This window comes from Pipistrellus kuhlii, unplaced genomic scaffold (assembly GCF_014108245.1).
Source record: "Pipistrellus kuhlii isolate mPipKuh1 unplaced genomic scaffold, mPipKuh1.p scaffold_m20_p_47, whole genome shotgun sequence".
NCBI lineage: Eukaryota > Metazoa > Chordata > Mammalia > Chiroptera > Vespertilionidae > Pipistrellus > Pipistrellus kuhlii.
The window spans coordinates 1418061-1437999 of record NW_023425548.1 but is presented as its reverse complement, the minus strand read 5'-3'; the positions used below and the strand labels follow the sequence as shown (position 1 = coordinate 1437999).

At 57.6% G+C, this 19939-nt stretch overlaps 1 protein-coding gene across 2 annotated transcripts; it reads right to left on the bottom strand.

Moving 5' to 3' along the window:
- Nucleotides 1-3435: 3435 nt before the first annotated feature.
- On the bottom strand, nt 3436-16105 carry WDR86 (WD repeat domain 86). 2 transcript variants are annotated; one of them, XM_036412710.2, is made up of 6 exons: nt 15876-16105; nt 11611-11752; nt 7623-8031; nt 6837-6990; nt 3953-4056; nt 3436-3657 (listed from the first exon to the last, which is right to left on the bottom strand). In XM_036412710.2, the coding sequence occupies exons 1-6, from the start codon at nt 16036-16038 to the stop codon at nt 3520-3522; spliced, it is 1110 nt and encodes a 369-aa protein (XP_036268603.1). In that variant the 5' UTR covers nt 16039-16105; the 3' UTR covers nt 3436-3519. The 2 variants fall into 2 exon arrangements, with proteins under 2 accessions (XP_036268603.1, XP_036268604.1); XM_036412711.2 differs by having other exon boundaries at nt 3441-3657; nt 6837-6972; nt 15876-16097.
- Between the last annotated feature and the right edge of the window lie 3834 nt (nt 16106-19939).

Sequence of the window (19939 nt, the reverse complement as noted above, 5' to 3'; positions counted from 1 at the left end):
CTCTCCCCTTCCATACCTCTGATTCTATTATATTCAACAGTTAATATTCATCAGATTATTTTTTTTATTCCCTTGGTTTTTAGATTCATTTGTTGATAGTTATGTATTCGTTGTTCATAGTTTTTATCTTTATTTACTTTCTCTTCCGAAAGAACCCCGTTCAGCAATTCATATAATTCTGGTTTGGCTTTTAGCTTTTTTTAAATAGTGAAGCCCTTTATCTGCCCTTCGATTCTGAGTGATAGCTTTGCTGGGTAGATTATTTTGGCTGTAGGTTCTTGCTATTCATCACCTTGAATATTTCTTGCCATTCCCATCTGGCCTGCATGGTTTCTGTTGAGAAATCAGCTGACAATTGTATGGGTGCTCCTTTATAGGTAACTACCTGCTTTTCTCTTGCTGCTTTTAATATTCTCTCTTTGCCTTTTGCTCTTGAAATTTTAATTATGATGTGTCTTGGTGTGGTCTTCTTTGGATTCCTTTTATTTGGAGTTCAGTGTGCTTCCTGGACTTGTAAATCTAATTCTTTCACCAGGTGGGGGAAGTTTTCTGTCACTATTTCTTTCAGTATGTTTTCAATATCTTGCTCTCTCTCATCTTCTGGGACCCCCATAATTCTGATGTTGGTTCGCTTGAAGTTGTCCCAGAGATTTCTTATATTATCTTCAACTTTCTGGATTCTCTTGTCGTCTTGCTTCTGCTGAGGAGTGTCTTCTGGCTCTTTATGTTCCAAATCTTTGACTTGATTCTTGCGATCTTTCATTCTGTTTTTAGGACTCTGTATAATATTTTTTATTTCAGACAATGTATTATTTCTTATTGATCCCTTATTAGTTCTTGTTGATCCCTTATTAGTTCTTGTTGATCCCTTTTCATCTCCTCATAGGTCTTATCGACCTTTCCTAGGAAAGTCTTGAAAAACCTTATAAGCGTGGTTTTGAACTCTATATCCAGTCTCTTCTTTTCCTCCATTTCTTTTGTTTGTGCTCTATTTCCTTGTCTTGGCATTTTCACAGCTTCCCTGAGTTGGTAGGGTGGCTTTGTGTGCTAAGGTGTCCTGTATGGTTCAGTGAGTCAGCCTCCCAGTTACCTGAGGTGGACAGTCTTGATGTAGCCCTTTGTGGGCTGTGTGTGCAGTCTTGTTGTTAAGCCTTGCTTGTTGTTGGTCTCACTGGGAAGTGTTGATCTCCAAGCCAATTGGCTATGAGGATCAGAAGTGTCTCAGCTAGGAGGGTTTCTGTATTCCTCTTGAATGGGGCAGAGTCTCGGGGTGGCACAGACAAGCTTTGTTGAATCCCGTACAATTGGTTGCAGACAAGCTTTAGATTCCTGTCTGCCCCTCCCTAGGAGAGTCTTATTGGCAGTGAACGAGGAAGCTAGCCACTGGAAGGGCCTCTGTGCTCTGCTTGGATGGGGCGGAGTCTCGGGTGGTGCAGACAAGCTTTATTCAGCCCCTCCCTAAGAGAGTCTGGTTTCTGAGTCCCGCAGTAATGGCCACTGGCTTCACACACCTCCGAGAGATCTCTGCCCACTGCCTGACAGTCTGGCCTCTCCCTGTCTGGGGCCATCTATCAGTGCAATAGGGTGGTTCTGTTTTCCTCCCAAACAAGAAAGCCAGCATTAGCTGTCTGCCCTCTCCGCGCTCCGCAAGCAAGCCGTCAGCGAACTCCGTGGCTGCCTTTTCGCTGGCACAGTTCTCTGCACCTTCACAGTTCCTGAGGTTCAGCGTGCCTTCTCTCTCCTTCCCAGATGGTAGAGCCTCCTCTCAGCCAGCCGTCTGGCGCTTCAGGGTGATGTTTCCTGTTTTTCAGTTCTAAATTCAAATTTGTTGTGGTAGGCTGCTTTCGGGTGTCTACCCTATGCCACCATCTTGGTTTCTTATCTCCAAAGGTTTCCTTATACCAGTAGTTGCATACCTTTCAGACCTCACAGACCACCAGGGTCCATGGACCACTTGTTGGTGACTGGTGTTCTAATTCACTGATTCGATCCTCAGTTTCCCCTCATCTGCTGTGTATTCTTTCCAATGTGTTCTTTATTAGTGCTTTGTGATTCTTTATTCCCAACTGTTCTTTTTCCATAGTTACTGTATCTTCTCATGCTTTATTATTCTGAACTCTGTTTCAGATAAATTTCTTATCTCCATTTCATTTATCTCTTCTTCTGGAGAACTATCTTGTCCTTTCATTTGGGAGGTTTTTTGTTGTTTTTTCTCTCTCCATTTTGGCTTCCTGTTTTCATTTAGTAGATCTGCTACACTTCTCAATCTCTGGTGCAGGCCTGTGTCAAACGTCGTTTCTCTACTGCACCTTCTTGTCTTCCTGCACCAGGGGCCAGCCAGGGCCTGGCACACAGGGCAGTATGGGTGCAGAAAGCTGTGCCAGCTTCTGATGATGAGGGACTGCGGGGCCATTCCCCTCCCAGCCTCTCCAGTCTGAGCCCCACTCCCCATGAAGCACCTCTTGGCTAGTACTACCACACTTCCTATGTCTATGCCCCCCCTTCACCCACAGAGGACGGAAATGGCTGCTGTGCATGGCCAGGGAGCTACTGCCCCAGACTGAGAGGAGGCCCTCCCAGACCCATGCAGAAATGGGTTGGTGAGTCCCTGCTGGAGAGCTGGACCCTTGCTCCCCGACTCTTCCACAGCCACAGCCCCACGTTTCACCCCTGGGAGGAGCAGGTGTGTGAGGCCCCAGGAGCTGAGACTCAATGTGCAGAACAAAAGGAATTCCACAGCATTTTTTTCCCCAAGTTGACTTAGGGAGAGGAAGGGAAAGGGAGAAAAACATCTACCGCTGTGAGACTGGTCTCCTGGCTGGTTTGGCTCAGTGCACAGAGCACTGGCCTGTGGATTGAAGGGTCCTGGGTTTGATTCAGGTTGAGGGCACATACCCAAGTTCTGGGCTCTATTCCCAATAGGGGACATGCAGGAGGCAGCCAGTCAGCTTCTCTCTAATCATTGATGTTTCTCTCTCTCCCTCTCCCTTTCTCTCCGAAATCAATAAAAACATACTTTAAAAAATCAACGTTGCTTCCAACACGCCCCCTACCAGGGATCCTGCCCTCAACCCAGACATGTGCCCTGATCAGGAATGGAACCAGCCACCTTTGGTGCATGGATGATGCCCAACTGAGAGCCTCATCAGTCAGAGAATCCAGCGCACTTTGAAGGACATTTATTTCAGTTCTTGACCAATGTCCTCAGGACAAACAATTTGCAAAAATAATCATCTGTGGCTCAAAGGCTATTTGAAGAAACATGTTTCCTCTCAGCAGGAAGGGCGAGGCTTCTGGCGACCGGAGACCATGGAGGGTCCGGAGCAGGCCTCCGTGCAGGGGCCTGGGGTGAAGGCGGCGGGAGGCATCCCCGCAGGCGAGCAGTGTCCTGTGGGCGGCTCCCAGTGGACTCGAGCTCCCAACGCCCACGACCACGAAGGAAAGGCAGAATTCTTGTCCCCTCCAGGGGCGCTCCCTCTGTGGGTCTCTGGATGGCTGGTGGGTGGGTGGGTGTTGGGCTTAGGCCGGCTGCAGGGGCGCGGTGGCACAGCCCACCTTGTTGCTGAAGAGGCGGGAGCGGCTGCGGGGGAGGCCGCGCACGTCCCAGAGGCGCAGATGGCCGTCGTGCGAGGCGGTGAACAGCACCTGGCCGTGCACCTGCGGAGGGACGCGGGGGTGTGGGAGGCGCCGCTGCCCGTCTCCGCCCCTCCCGCGGCCCCAGCAACTACAGGACGGACCACGCAGTCCCTGCTCTGCCGCAGCCACTGGGCCCGGCATCCGCGGGAACATCCGCTGCCGAGGCGACTGTTGGACGGGTCAGCCCCGAGGACCTGGGCCTTGGGGAGGGCGGCCTGCGGGGTGCTGGGGCTGGGGCCGCGAGCTCCGCCCCCTCCCCCCAAGGCAGGTGGGCACAGGCTGGGCCCAGGGGTTGGGGGTTGGGGGGTGCGCCTACCTGGATGCAGTTGATGATGAAGGCGTGGCCGCGGAACACCCTCTGCAGTGCCCCGGACTGGGCGTCGAAGGCGCGCGCGCGGGCGTCCCCGCTGCCCGTGAACACTGCGGACACAGCGCACTGGGCCTCCCGCCACAGCCCGTGTCCCCCCGCCCCCAAGAATGCGCAGGGCAGGCTGGTCCTCTGGCCCCGGGGCCACACCCGCCCGCCTCACACGGTGTCCTCAGGTCCCCGTGGGGCCTGGAGGAGCCCTGGGCAGGAAGGACGAAGCACCCTCATTCTCTGACCACATCCGAGTCAGGGGGAACCTGGGGCCGGGAGAGGCCCTCTGCGGTCTGCAGGCGGCTCGGCGGTGCTCTGGCTGCTGAACCCCTCCTCCTTGGGTGCCCATCGTCCTGCGCTGCCCCCCCCCCCCCCCAGGGGCTGCTGTCCCAGCCCAGTACCCCCTGGGCCCAGGTCCCCTCTCAGGCGTTTGGTGGAAGCCATTGGTGAGACTGGTCTCCTCTGGCCCTGCCTCAGGGGCATGCCCTCCCTGCCACGTGAGGCCAGAGACGCTCCTCCCTCGTTAATGAGCTTCGCCCACCAGCCAGGCCTGGGCCGCAGGGCCCCTGCCCGGTCTCTTCAAGGACAAGCTCGGTTTCTTAGAACTTAGTGGCGCCCTCAAAGCCCAGGGCCATCGGAATCACCTGCTGGGCTTCAGACAGGCTGCTGGCTCACCGGAGGCTCTGGTGTAGGCGGCCTGGGTGGGGCCTGGGGACCTGCATTTCTAACCAGCTCCAGGGGCTTCTGATACGTTGTCCCAGAAGCCGACCCCACCACTAAGATTTTAGAGCCAGTAGTTACCCTGGCAAGGCATTCCAGGAAGTGGGAGACAAGCACAGATGGACACCCATGCCCGTGTACTAATGAGCCCTGGGAGAAGGTCAGACCACGTGTCAGAGTTGTCCCGCCTGAGGGCAAGGATGCTGGGCTTCCATCCAGCAATCCTCATTCCTCATTGGCTGAGGGCCTCTCTGGCAGGTGTCAATCCCAGCTCTCTGCCCTGCCCCTCACACGTGCGGGCTGAGGACCTTAGGTGCTGTGGCTAGAAGCACCCCTGCCGAAACTGGTTTGGCTCAGTGGATGGAGCGTTGGCCTGCGGACTGAAAGGTCCCAGGTTCGACTCAGGTCAGGGGCATGTAGCTTGGTTGCAAGCACATCCACAGTGGGGGTTGTGCAGGAGGCAGCTGATCAATGTTTCTCTCTCATCAATGTTTCTAACTATCTTTCTCCCTTCCTCTCTGTAAAAAATCAATACAATGTATTTAAAAAAAAAAAAAAAAGTACCCCTGACCTGTACATGGTACCTCCAGCATCCACTACACTCGCCTGCCGCCTGAGCAAGTCACAGCAAGCAACCCAGGGCTCCCTTTCTTAACCCACTCCCTGTGTGCCAGCCTTTCTGCCAACGCTACCTGGATGGGCAGTTCCCTTCCTGGGTTTCCAGCTCCTTTCCTGCGTCCCCTCCCACCAGCCCAGCCTGGTTGCTGTGCATCCCATGGGCGGGAGCAGGGTCAGGGATAAGTCTAATCATCCTACAATCTGCGGGAAAGACCAAGTCCAAGTTCCTTACGGCCTGGCAACAACAGGGAGGGTCCCTGGGAGCCAATCCAGCAGCAGCTTCCACCCCTGCAGCTGCCAGGCAGAGGTGCGGAGGTGACAGACTTTTTAAGTGCCCCGACGTGGGGGCTGACACACAGTCACACTCACAGGTTTGGATACAGGAAGGAGAAAATAATCATTTGCCCGTGTCAGACACCTACGTCCTGGGGGCATTCAGAGCTCCATATCCTGTCTTCACCTGGGAAGTCCGTGTGACTTTCCCGCTGTGTCTCCTCCTCCACCCCGTCTGCTCCCTCACTCCAGTGCTAGGAAGATGACAAGCAGGCTCAGTGTGTGTGTGTGTGTGTGTGTGTCCACACGCACACATGGGGAAGGGGGGCTGATGGCCACACACAGCACTGGGATCACTTTGGGGTGCTCAGGAACCTGGGGGCCCCCTGCCATGCAGATGTGGTGAGGGTGTCTGTCCCTTGGTGTCTGGGGTGAAACCACACAAGCCAATTGGACAGAGCCCGCAAAGCCCAGTGTGGCCATCTGAGCCTGTGGGAAAACGCCACGTGCCCTCCTTCCTTTACACAATCCTGTTAACCCGGAGCTATTCCCCAGAGAAGAGGTTTCACTGTCCAGCCGCCCTGCAGGCAGCGGTCTGAGATGCAGGCAAAGCCTTCGGGTGGGGCTTCCAGGAGAGTTTTAAGGGGCCTTCTCAGCCAGAGACACAGCCTTTTGCCCTTCCTTCTTCCTGCACAAACAGGAGAGCTCCAGCCGCTGCTGGGACCAGCAGGCCCCTGAAGGTTAGACAGTATGTGTGATGAAGCAAAGTGACAGAAGGAATCTGGGCGCCCCTAACGTTCTTCTGAGAGGAAAATAAACCACCATCTCATCTAAACCACTGCTCTCTGCGTTTTCTGTCGTCTGTACGCAAACCTAAATGCCAAGTGAAGCCAAACCCACCTGGCCCTCAAGCTGCTGGAGTAACGGAGTCACTGTCTCACTTTGAGAACTAGAATGTGCTCTTGGCCCTCGGGCCTCTGAACGCCCAGGTGGTGCGGGTCTTGTGGGTAAAGTTAGGGAGGAGCCCCGCACCCCTGGGCGTTCTCTGTCAATAACGCTGGAGGAACACGTGAGAGGAGGCGACCCGGCCACAGCTCTTGGGTGCTGCCCGCCTCCAGGAGGGGGTCTCGGGGAGAAGGAGAGAAGCACAGAGGTGCAGAGCAGGGAGGGTCTGGGGAGCGGAGTGGGAGGCAGGCGGGGGTCGGGGGGTGGGAGGGTGGGAGTCACTTACAGGTGCCGGCGTGGTACTTGAGGGCGCTCACGCTGTGTCTGTGGGCCGGGAACGTGCGCACACACTCCCCCGAGTCCGCCAGCCAGCACTTGACGGTCCTGTCGGCGCTGCCCGAGTACACGTGCTGGTTCACAAGCTGAGGGGGGACACGGTGCTGCGCTCAGAGGCCCCCCGGCCGGTCTGAGTGGAGGGGAGGGGAGGGGGTGTGCCGGTCTCAGTGAAGAAACCGTGCGGGAGCCAGAAACGCCGTCAGTGGGTCCCACCTGCCTGCCTGCTCGGGCACCCAGGACCTCCCTGCCCCTCCCCGCTTCCCGGGGAGTGGGGGCCGGACAGGCGGGCAGACCTGGCTTCAGGTCTTGGCTGTCACTTGCCCTTGGCCAAGTCACTGCTCCTTAGCAGCTTCACAGGAGATAAGTCTGTGCCAGCGCCATACTGATAAGAGCAAGGACCCCCAACATTCACCAGCACAGAGCCTGCTCCTGACAGGTGCCATTGGGGTGATTCCTGCCTAACCCAGCAGGACTGGTGTCCTTCTAGGGTGAGAAAATGTGGACACAGATGGGAAGGCTAAGTGTGGCCAGAGAGAGGTCTCAGGCGAAACCAGCCCTGCAGACACCTTGATCTTAGACTTCGTCTCTAGAACCGTGAGACCACCGAGCTCTGCTGTTTCGCCCCCACCCGGCCCCCACCAGTGGCATTTTGTCAGGAAGGCCCAGCCGGCTGTACACTGGGCAGGGCAGCACAGACGGGGGGGGGGGGGGGGGGAGGGGGGGGCCGCGGTCTCACCTCCAGACAGATGACGGAGCCCTGGTGCTCCCGGAACACCCGCAGCTGCTCCCCGCTCAGGATGTCCCAGGCGCGGATGGTGGTGTCCGTGCTGCCCGTGAAGGCCGTGTGGCTGGGAGCGTCCAGCACAAGGCACAGCACGGCCCCCGTGTGGCCCCGCAGCGTCTGGTGGCAGCAGCCGCTGGCCACCTGCCACACCTTGGCGGTGCCATCGGTGCTGCCGGTCACCAGCAGCCCGCCGGCCGAGGGCTCCTCGAAGGGCGGGTCCCGGGGCGCGGAGTAGGCCAGCGCCAGCACGCAGTTGCGGTGGCCCCGGAACTCCCGGGACACCTGCCCCTTGTCCACACTCCAGGCGCGAGCCGTCCGGTCGTAGGAGCTGCTGAAGAGCTGGTTGTTGGCGACCAGGATCCTGGAGGCAGAGGGAGGCGGGTTTGGCCCAGGGCTGGGGCAGGCCCTCACAGGCCCGTGGCAGGCGTCCTCTGCTCGGCGGGCCCAGACAACGGAGAGCATGAAATGCCCCCAGAGGAAGTCCTGGGCTGGAGTACTCAGGCTCCTGCTTCAGGGGCGGCTGTGAGGGGGTCAGGAGAACACTCCCGAACTCTCGGGGCCCAGGCAGAGGCCACCACCCACAGAGCAAAGCCCAGACTCAAGGCGTCCTGGGCCACTGCCACCCGGCCCCATCGCCTGCATGGACACCGGCCCGGGCAGCCGCCGGCTGCCTCCGCCTGTGCTGGAAGAGACTCCCTCTCCACCCAGCGGCCACACTCACCGCTGGGCTTCAGCTTGAGACACCCCTCCTCCAGGACGCCACCCCGAAGCCCACCCTGTGCGGAGCCTGTGGTCACTCAGACCTTCCCCTCGGGGCCCAAGGCTCCGATGCCTCCATCCCTCCCAACGCGTGGCCCCCAGCAGCCGCTCCTGTTACGTCACAGAAGTGGGGTGGGGAGGACGCGGGAGGCCCACCCTCTGGGTTTGCCCCAAACTCAAAGGCTTCTGGGAAGTTGTAGTTTAAAAACCAGGAAAGTTCTGAGCAAAGTGGGACACGCTAGGGACAGGTCAGACAAGGGCTGGGCGGGGCATTGGGATGGCAGAGCCTTGGGGAAGCTGGGCCTTACGCTATTTTCTGGAAGGCCTATGTGCTACCCGCCAGAGGCCAGCCCTGCTGTCACTCCCAGCCAGGTCAGCCCATGAGTGACTTCTATAAAGCCAGGGCCATGGGAGGCACAGACAAGTCTTGGTGGGTGGGGGTGGGGTGGGAGCAGGCTTGGGCATCTGCCGTCAGCTCATACAGCCGAATGTCATTTGGGCTGACATCTGTTGACAACACTCCACCAAGGGCCCCAGGGAATTCTGGGTGAGAGGAGCAGAGGTTCTGGCACCTCCCCCCGCCCCAGTGCAGGAAGGAAGGCCTCTCAGCAGTAGAAGTCCATTTCTCCTTTTGGTAAATGCTAAGCCTTCTTCCCATAAAAATACCCGTTTGTCTTTAGTACGGAACCTCGGGTGTGACTTCAGGGCCGGAGCTGAGGAGGCTGTGCCCCAGGAGCACAGCCCACGAGGGCAGAGGCCAAGGCGGGGGCTGGAGTAAGGCCGGGTCCTCAGTGTGGGGACAGAGGGGTCAGGGTAGACACCCGGAGGCTGGCACGGCGGGAAGAGAACAGACCTGCCTGCGCCGCACCCGGGCCTCACCCCTGCGAGGCCCTCACCTCCTGCAGGAGACCGAGGAGACACTCACTAACCAGCTCCTGCCCTGCTGGGTGTGGTTTCCACGGCGTGTGTGCTTCTGAAGGAGAGGGACGAGCTGCTGTCACCCGGCACCATGTGGTGCTCGGGGGCCTGCAGGCTGCCGGGTGTGGCCTGGCCTGAGAGCAGGGAAGCCAGGCCTGGGGGGCTCCCCCAGAGGCTCACGCCCCTGGCCCAGCTCTGACAACACGGAGGAAGTGGATTCCACGTCCTCACCTCAGGGGTGTCACACATGTGCAAGCACAGTTAACAACACAAATGTCTTCCCAGATCTACCGCTCAAAAGTAGTGGGTGCACTGGCTGGTTTGGCTCAGTGAAGAGAGCGGCGGACTGAAGGATCTCAGGTTTGATTCTGGTCGAGGGCACATGCCCAGGTTGCAGGCTCAATTCTCACTAGGGGGTGTGCAGGAAGCAGCCGATCAGTGATTCTCGTCATTGATGTTTCTCTCTCTCTCTCCCTCCCGCTTCCTCTCTGAAATCAATAAAAACCAGCTGACAGTTTCCGGGTACAACCTGAGAGCAAGCTGGTCACCGAGGGGTGGCCTCTGCCACCTGTCAGCACTTCCAATCACTCACACCCACAAAAGGAGACCCCCCTCCCCTATACTTTTCCTCCGTCACAAATTTTCTCAGGAAAGAGAGCTGGGGCCTGGCCGGGTGGCTGTTGGTGTCGTCCTGACACTCCAAGGTGTGGGTCTGATCCCATCAGGGCACATACAAGAACCAGCCAGTGAGTGCGTAAGTACGTGGAACAACAAGCTGACGTTTCTCTCTCCTCCTCTCTCCCTCTCTGTCTCTCCTCTCGCTCTCTCTGGGAAGAGCCTGGCTGGCATGGCTCAGTGTTTGAACATCTATCTATGAAGGTCACAGTTCGATTCCCATACCTGGGTTATGGGCTCATTCCCTAGTGTCTCTCTCTCTCCCTTCTTCTCCAAAATAAATAAAAACATGTTTAAAATAAATAAATAAACAAAAGAAAGAGGGAGGGAGGAAGGGAGGAAGAAAGGAAGAAAGGAAGGGAGGGAAGGAGGGAGGGAGGGAGAGTGGGAGAGAAGAAGGAAGGAAGGGGGGAAGGAAGGAAGGAAGGAAGGAAGGGTGGGTGCTGGGAGAGGCCAGCAGAGCTGTGAGTCCAAGCCCTAATTCTAGCCCCTTTGCTACCACTTGTCTGCTCGGCCCTGGCCTCCCAGGTCTCCGGCCTTGCCTGCTCCAGCTAAGGGCAGGGGACAAAAGTTGGGCTGCACCATTGTGTGTGTGTGTGTGTGTGTGTGTGTGTGTGTGAGAACATGTGGCATGAGGTGCCAACACAGCTCTTTGCGGTCTTTCTGCTTAGGGGTGCTGTTGATTCCTGCCCTGTGGGTGCACCATTCCGACTGCAGGCAGCTGTACTCCGTCAGTTAACGGTCAGTCTGGCCATTTCTGGGGACTTGACCACTAGGCAAGTCAGGTCCCACGGACCCAGGTGTGAGGAAAGCCCGTGCTGGCAGCGTCCCTTCTTGTCCGCCAGCCCAGCCCAGCCACTGTCCCCCCACACACTGCCTGCTCCGGCTCTTCCCGTATTCCCTCCCAGGCAGGTGCCCTCAGCAGTGAGGCCTCGGGCAGGCCGGGGCGGGCGGCCAGCTCATCCGGCAGCCCCTCAGGAGCCTGAGATGCCGCAGCTACATAAACAATGTCAAGTTGATCTGATCAGCAAAGGAATTTCATGGCTCAGCTCAGACCCAAATTCAATAAGGGAAAACTCACACTGAGGCAGGGATGGGGGGAAGGGAGGAGAACGCTTTCAAGTGCGACATGGAAAGGAGAGGTTTAAAAATACCCCGGCTCCGTCTTCAGAGCCATCCCCATTGGCTGCTCCACCAACCCCTGGCCCACCATCGGGGACCAATTAGGCCGCTTCCTCTGGAATCCTTCCATCCTAGGAGCTGTGGTCTCCAGATGCCTTCCCTGCGCCAGCAGGGGGCAGCATGCAGCCACGCCATGTGACCACCACCTGCACCTCCCAACCCCCCCACCCCCACCCCCGAGGCCTGGGGAGTGAGCACTGGGCACAGCTGGGGACACTTCTGTCCTGAGCTTCCCACTGCTGTGTGCTCCCAATGCCCAGCCTGGTGCCCATGTGTGGCTTTCCCAGAGCAGCTCTGTCCCCCCGGGGCCTCGGCCGGGGCCACACCCTGCCCCCCGGCCCCGCCCGGGGGAGGGGAGGCCGAGGCCGAGGCCGAGGCCGCACTGCCCAGCCCGCCGCACGCTCACCGGTTCACGATGGACGTGTGTCCGCGGAACACCTGCAGGCACTGCCCGGTCCCCACGTCCCACTTGCGGATGGTGCGGTCGGCGCTGCAGGTGAAGGCGGCCTCGTCCTCCAGCTGGCAGAAGGTCACGTAGCTCTCGTGCCCTGAGTGAGGGAGACGTGGCTGGGGCCGGCCTCTGCTTTTCTCCGGGAAGAATGCGTGAGGCGGCGCGGGGAGGGGGTTTGAGACCAGCCCAGAAATGACCGGCCCTTTAAAATGAAAAATTAAGTCTGGGAGTCTATGGGGTGCCTGCAGCAACTCAGGGGACACTCACCCTGCTCCCCCCCCCCCCCCTCGGTCCTTCTGTTCCCTCTTCATCATTGACTTTCTGTCTTCTTCACACTACCCAGTCATTCCACAAGCTGTCACTCAGGGTTACAGAGGCAGGAAGCTCAGAGGTCTCCAAAGCCCTAACGACTGGGCTGGCGCCCCCGAGCTACTGCTGACTGGCTGGCAAGTCCTCCCGCCACCCTGTGCCTCGGTTTCCTCATCTGACCCGGGAGAGGACAACGCCTATCTCACTGGGCTGTCAGATTGAGCTGCTAGGAGTTAGCTGATTTCACGCTCAGGGAGAAACACTACGGCAGGCAGAATACTGAGTCCTAATTCCTGGAGCTAGCAATGTCACTTTGCTTGGGAAAAGGCACATTGTGAGATGTAATTAAGTGAAGGATCTTGAGAGTCGGAGAGATTATCAGCGCGGGCCCTAAATGCAACCACAGTGTCCTCAAATGAGGCAGAGCCCCGACTGGCATTACTCATCAGGGGTTAGAGAGTCGGCCTGCACACCAAAGGGTCACAGGTTCGATTCCGGTAAAGGGCGCATACTGGGTTGCAGATTCAATCCCTGGTCCTGGCCGGGCACGTGCGGGAGGCAACCAATCAATGTGTCTCTTTCACATCGATATTCCTCTTTCTTTCTTTCTTTCTTTTTTAAAAAAAATATTTTTTATTGATTTTTCACAGAGAGGAAGGGAGAGAGATAGAGAGATAGAAACGTTGATGAGAGAGAAACATCGACCAACTACCTCTTGCACACCCTCCACTGGGGATGTGCCCGCAACCAAGGTACATGCCCTAGACTGGAATCGAACACGGGACCTTTCAGTTTGCAGACTGACGCTTACCACTGAGTCAAACCGGTTTTGGCTATATTCTTCTTTCTTCCTCTCTCTCTCTCTTCCTCCCTTCTCCTCCCCCCTCCCTTCCACTCTCTCTAAAAATCACTAGAAAAAATATCCTCACCTGAGGATTAACAAAAAAAGGGGGGGGAAATCCTTAGATAAGGATTAACAAAAAAATCTTTTAAAAAAGGAGACAGAGCCCTGGCTGGGTAGCTCAGTTGTTGGAATAAAATGCTAAGGTTGCAGGTTCGAACCTTGGTGGAGAGATAACCAAGATAATCGATGTTTCTCACATTGGTGTTTCTCTCTCTCTACTACTAAAAAAATCAATAAACATATCCAAGGGGTGAAGAGTTAAAAAAAAAAAAATCAACCAATGAATGCAAAAATAAGTGGAACAACAAATCAACCTTTTCTCTCTCTCTCTCTCTCTTTCTCCCCCCGCCCCCCTCTCTCAAATCAATTTTTGAAAATTTAAAAAAAGAAAGATTCTGTCTTCTTGGACAGCCTAGATCAGGCCTCTAGGAAAACAATGTTTGTGCAAATTAAATAAACACTTGAAGAAACTGCAGATTATGTTTCCCTTAAAAACATGTCAGTTTAAAAGTTGAGGGCAAAGTTTGTTTGGCAAAACACAGCCCGGCTTTTGGCCGAACCCAGAGTTTATAAAATATGTTAAGGTTATCAACAAACTCCCTGGGACAGAGCTGTTGGTGGGAAGGCTCAGCTTGAGGGGAGGGCAGCGGGTGCCCTGAAAGCAGGGAGGTGCCACCGAGGGGGCCACACACAGGCTCACTGAGGCCCAGCAGTCCTCCAGGACCCAGCGCAACTAACCCAGTGTGACTAACCTAGTACGACTAACTCAGACCTAACCCAGTGCAGACTAACCCAGTGTGGACTAACTAGTGCGGATTAACCCAGTTGTAACCCAGTGTGACTAACCTAGCCCTAACCCAGCCCTAACCCAGTACGACTAACCCAGCCCTAACCCAGTGCGGACTAACCCAGTGCAGACTAACCCATTGTGGACTAACTAGTGCGGATTAACCCAGCCCTAACCCAGTGCGACTAACCCAGTGCGGCTAACCCAGTGTGGACTAACCCAGACCTAACCCAGTGTGGACTAACCCAGGCCTAATCCAGTGTCACTAACCCAGTGAGGCTAACCCAGGCCTAACCCAGTGCGGACTAATCCAGGCCTAACCCAGTGCACATTAACCCAGTGCAACTACCCCAGTGGGGACTAACCCTGGTCTAACCCAGTGCCACTAACCCAGGCCGCCCAGACAGGCTACCTTGGAGGCGTCATCCCCATGCAATCTGCTTCCTTCCAGCTCACAGGAAGGCCAAGTCAATTAGGACAAACACACTGAGATGTTAGTGCCCCAGGACACCGGAAGCCAGGGGTGCTGAGGACCATGAGACACAGGACTGCTTTTATGACACACAGAAGAAAGAAGAAAAAAAAGAATATGAACACTGATTCCGAATCAATAAAAATACAACATATAAACAAAAGCTTAAGAGGTGATAATGAAAAGAAGTTTTTCAATGTAAAAAACCTCATTTCGCCAGGCTGATGTGGCTCAGTGGTTGAGCACTGACCTCTGAACCAGAAGGTCATGGTTCAGTTCCTGATCAGGGCACATGCTCAGGCTGCAGGCTCGATCCCCAGTTGGGGGCATGCTGGAGGCAGCAAATCAATGATTCTCTTTCATCATTGATGTTTCTATCTCTCCCTCTGAAATCAATAACAAAAAATATTTTAAAAAACCTCACTTCTTAAGCTGGGCCAAGATTGACCCTCTGTCTTCTGGGACCTGGCTCTGAGCTGGCCGAGGCTCCCTGCAGTGGTCAAGGCTCCCCAGTGGACAAGCCCCTTCCTCTGTGCGCCCAGCACCCACCGCGAATCTGAAAACACAAGCCGAGTCCTGGCTCACAGCCTCCCCAGCAGAGGCGCCCTGCAGGCTGCCCAGTGCGTCCCTGACCCCTGACCCTGATCTACAGACCAGAGACAGGATCACCCAAGGCCTTCAGGGTCACCAGGGGAGCAAGGCCTCCCCCCATCCTCAGGAGGGAAGAGGGAGAGCGAGGGCGCGAGAGGGCATGGAGGAGGGATGGCCGGCCCATCCTGTCTCCAGGGACCACAGCGCCTTGGAATCGAGCTGTTGGAATTATGCAGAATAAGCAAAAAAGCCAAACTAAAAATATTTTCGAAGGGAAGAAGAGTGCAGATAAGATGCAGTTATTATGTTCAAAAGAACATGCTGAGGCTTGGGGTTCCTGCCAAGGTAGTGGTCCTCCCAGCCTCCCTGTCCTCACACCCTTAGCCTGGCCCTCCACGGACAGGGGGGCTCAGCGCTGGGTCCAGGTGGGCTGGAGGGGGCATGGCAGCGGTGCCCCCTGCCCTGTGCTATCCCAGCCGGTCTTCTGTCTGCCCTCCAGAAACCTCTTCTCCAGCCTGCTCTCTGCTTCTCCACCCCCTATAGACACCCCCTATAGACCCCTCCTATAGATACCCTGCCCCCTGCCCACCGGGTTCAGAGAGCTGGGAGCCCCGGCCCAGGCCTGAGATGAGGTGACAGGGACCCAGGTAAGAAATATATCCACTTCCAGTGAGTAAGTACAGAAATGTAAACCCAAGTGCATTTGTAAAACTTTTATAAAATTCCTGCCATTTCACCCAGGTTTCAAATAAGCTGAATTAAGGATAAAGCGAGGCAGCAGAGAGCAGGGCGGGTGATCACATTTCAACTCTGTCTTCCCCGCCTCGGTTTCCCGGTCTGGCCGGGCTAACAGCTGGGGGGATGCCCGGCCAGAGGCGCCCCGGCAGTGAGAGGCCAGGGAGGCGCCGCCACCTGCGGGGGAGCCATCCTTTGTTGGCGGTGGTGGAGGAGGCTTCTTCCCGCTCGGGGCTGAGTGACAGCCCCTGCGCCTGCGGCCGGCTCTCCGCCCCCAGCACCCAGCACCCCGCACCCTCCCTGTCCTCACGGCCGGGGTGGGCCGGGGCGGTGGGGCGGGCTTTGGGGGGTCTGTGCGGGGAGGTCTGAGGCCGGAGCGGACGGAAAGGACAGGACAGAGGCGCGGGGGGCGGCGTGCCTACCTCGCAGGAGGGCGCAGCACCGGCCGTCCGCGGTGCTCCAGAGCCTGGCCGTGCCGTCCTCGCTGCCCGTCAGCAGGCGCTGCCCGTCCGGGCTCAGGCTGAGCCAGTTGATGCCCCCGCGGTGCTCAGCGCAGACTCTCAGCGCCGACCCGCCGCCGCCCATCCCGCCGCCTGCGGGGGGCGCTGCCCGCCGGGGAGGGGGCACTGCCCGCCGGGAGGGGGCGCTGCCGCTAGGAGGGGGCGCTGCCCGCCGGGAGGGGGCGCTGCCCGCCGGGAGGGGGCGCTGCCGCTAGGAGGGGGCGCTGCCCCCTCGGCGCTGCCCGCCGGGAGGGGGCGCTGCCCGCCGGGAGGGGGCGCTGCCCGCCGGGAGGGGGCGCTGCCTCTAGGAGGGGGCGCTGCCCCCTCGGCGCTGCCCGCCGGGAGGGGGCGCTGCCCGCCGGGAGGGGGCGCTGCCGCTAGGAGGGGGCGCCCGGGCGGCTGCGCTCTCGGCGGCTTCGTTCCACGGTCATCGCGGGGACCGGCCTCCAGGCTCCTGCGGGGCACGGGCGCGCGCGGTAAGGGGGGACAGTCCACTGGGCAGTCCCAGCCCCCCAGGCACAGGGCGCCCCCACCTGAGCAGCCCCTCCGGGCCCGGCGAGCGGGCGAAGGCGCTTCGGGGCGCGGCGGTGCGGGGAGCGCGGGCAGCGAGCGCCCACGTCCCGCACGCCTCGGGCGGCCGCTCGCCGGGGCGGGAGGAGGAACAATACGCCCGCCTGGCTCCTCCTCAGAGACCACCCCGCCGCCCTCCTCCCGCCCCGGCGCTGCGCCTCCCCCGCCCCCCAGCCCGGACCCCCCAGCCCGGACCCCCGAGGCCAACCTCGGCCCACGGCCCGCCCGGCGGACCGCTCCACGTGCACGTCCGGCTGCCCTCCGGGGCGCCGCCCTCTGCCCCCCGCCGGGACCGGGACGGGGGAAGGAGGACCGGGAGTCCGAGCGGGCGGCTGCGGCCGGGGGCTCGCTGGGCGGGCGGCTGCGCGCTCCCACCGGCCCAGGACCTACCTGGGCTCCGGGGGCTCCGGATCGGTCCCGGGTCTGAGAGGGCCCTATCCGCCCCGCTGGGCAATCAGTGCACCCCGATCTAAAGGAGTCCCGCCCGAGGGAAGGGGCGGGGAGCGAGCCCCGGGGGAGGGGTGGGCTTCCCAAGGAGGCGGCGAGGGTCCCGCCCGGAGCAGTCCCCGCGGGGGGCGGAGCTCCAGCCCCCCTGTCCCTGCCCCCGTCCCCCCGACCCCCAGCTCAGCTCCGGCCCCTGCCCCCCAGCTCAGCTCCGGCCCCTGCCCCCCAGCTCAGCTCCGGCCCCTGCCCCCCAGCTCAGCTCCGGCCCCTGCCCCCCAGCCGGCAGCGGCAGCCGCCCCGCCCGCCCCGCGCCCGCCCGGCTCCGCTCCGAGGGCCCGGGGCGCCCGCAGGAACCCCCGCCCCGCGCCGGCCGCCGGCTCCTATAAAGCAGTTCCGGCCGGGTCCGCGGGGGGTGGGGTGGGGCGGGGAGTGGGCTGAGCGCGGGGGGGAGGTCCTCCAGGTCCAGAGGGTTTCCGGAACGGCCGGCTCTCTCCAGAAGCCGGGGAGGGGGTGGCACACATCGGGTGGGGTGTGTGACTGTGTGTTGGGGGCGGGGGCGGCATTGGTGAGCAGGGGGCTTTGGAAAGCCGGCCCACACCCCCACAACGGGAACTTCTCCCAAAGGCTGACCATAAAAACTCTGAGAAAACAAAACAAAAACCCACAGTGGGGTCCCCCAGGGCTGGCCTTGGGCGGTTAGTCCCCGAGTGACCTAACTGGAGACACCCGGACCTGTGAGTCCGCTGGCAGCTCAGCTGTAGGCGCAGGACTATGTGTGGGCAGTGAGGGGGGGCGGTCATCAGAAAGAGGGGTCACGGGAGGCGGGAGTGGGTGGGACAGCAGGTTTGAAGTCAAAGACGCTGGTGGAGGTGGGTTAGTCCAAAGGAGGCGGAGAGGGGAGGGCAGAGAGCGGAGCCTGGTCCACAGGTGGAGAGTTCAGAAGCTGGAAGAGTGCAGGAGGCAGAGAGGACTCTGGGAGTCTCCCCTGAGCTGGACTGGATCTTTTTCACCATGCACAAGCACATGGTGCCTTTTTTAAAGAAGGCTTTAAGAAACTTCACTATTATTACTACTATTATTAATGCTTGGAGGACAACCATCAGAGAATTAAAATGATTGTTGGGAGAACAATACATGGCCATATATCCTTAAACCCTGTATGTCTGTGCTCCACACTGTCCGCGTTGCCAGGGTCCATAGAGGGAGGGGACAAGCATGAGACGGCAGGGTCCCTGGTCCCTGGCCCGGGGGTGAGGGCCCAGAGCCAGGCTGAGCCGCACCGCTGGGCTAGCCCCACGGCCTGCATCCCTCATTCCCAGGACACTCCGCCCGCTTCAGGCAGTCACTGACCATTCCAATCAGGTTCAAGATTAAAAAGGAAGCAGGCTTAAAAATCAAGTCACCCTCTCACGCCAAGACAATCTTTTTATTGGCCACTGCCGCTAGCCGCTGGCCTCAGAAGTCAGAAGTCAGGCCCTCTGAGCAGGAGAGCTCTGCTCAGACACTGGCCCTGGGGGAAGTGAGGAGTCTGGGCACGCACACAGCTCTCCGCGTCACCCCCGCACTTGGGACTGGAATGTGTGGGCCTTTCCTGGGTGTCTGACCAGGGCTGTGTCAGTAAAGACATGAGTATGAAAGCCAGCTGGTAAACATTCCCTCCGCCCCAATTTTCACTTTATCTCCCCCACACACGCTTCCTGGCAGCCTCAGAGGAATGTCAGAGGCTGACTGGACAAAGGGGTGGGTTTTTGTTGTTGTTGTTGTGTGTGTGTGTATTTGTTTTAGGAAGGCGGTTTTAAACAACTTTCAGAATTCACTAGCTTTGACTTCCATCTCAGGCCAAGATAGAGTCGTAGGGATTAGATTCACCTTCCACCTGAAACAGCCACAAACCCAGCATATGAAATATGTGAAGCGGCAGTCTTCAAGGAGAGGGATGGCAGGCAATGAGAGCAGCAATCCCTGAGAGAGAGCAAAAGCTGAGGTGAGCCTGCCACTGGCCCAGCTCACTGCCTGAGAGCACTCCAGACCAGAGAGCAGGGAGCGGGAGCCCAGCAGGAGCCAGTGGACTCGCTGAGCTGCAGAAACAGCTGAGTGTCCGGGAAGAGCCAAGTGGCTAAAGATGGCAGGACAGAGTTCCAGAGAGGAGAGACCGTGGAGACCTGCCGAAGGCCCCTCTCCTGTACGCAGCTGGGGACTGGTTGACACATATGCATGAATGAGCAAACTATTCCAGGTGGGAAGAGAAATAGAGGTAACTGCCCCCCACCCCCCATGGGGTTGAGGGGAGACCAGAAAGGACAGGAAAACCATTAATATAATCGTATTCCATGTGCTCACAGGTGTAGATGCACAGATGATCTCAAAAAATCCCACCTGAACTTCTAGAGATGAAAACAATGTCTGAAATTAAAACAACGAGAACCCTGATTGGGATTAACAGCAGATTGGGTATGACAGAATAAAATAAAATATTAGTAAACTTGAAGACATAGCAGCAGAAACTATGCAAAATGAAAAACGGAGGAAAAGGAGTGTTTAAAAAAGGAAAGAACAGCAGTAAGCTGTGGGATAACTTCAAGCAGCATAATATATGATAATTGGAGTCCTTGGAGAAGAGGAGAGAACAGAAGGAACAGAAAAAGTATTTGAAGAAATAATAGCTAGGAGTTTCCAAATTTGATAATAATTATAAATCCACAGATCCAAGGAACTCTCTAAACTCAAGCACAGAAAACATAAAAGACACAAACTCCATCAATAATATATAATCTGATTAACCCTATATCTATTTTTTAAATTGAATTTGTAGCTAAAACCTTCCATAGAGAGAATTTAAGGCCCATATGGCGTCCCTGGGGCAGTTAAGGAAGAAATAATACCAATTCTCTACAAATTCTAGAAAATTGAAGAGGGGAGACAACTTCTCAATTCATTTCACTAGGCTGTTGTTATCTAATACCAAAATCAAA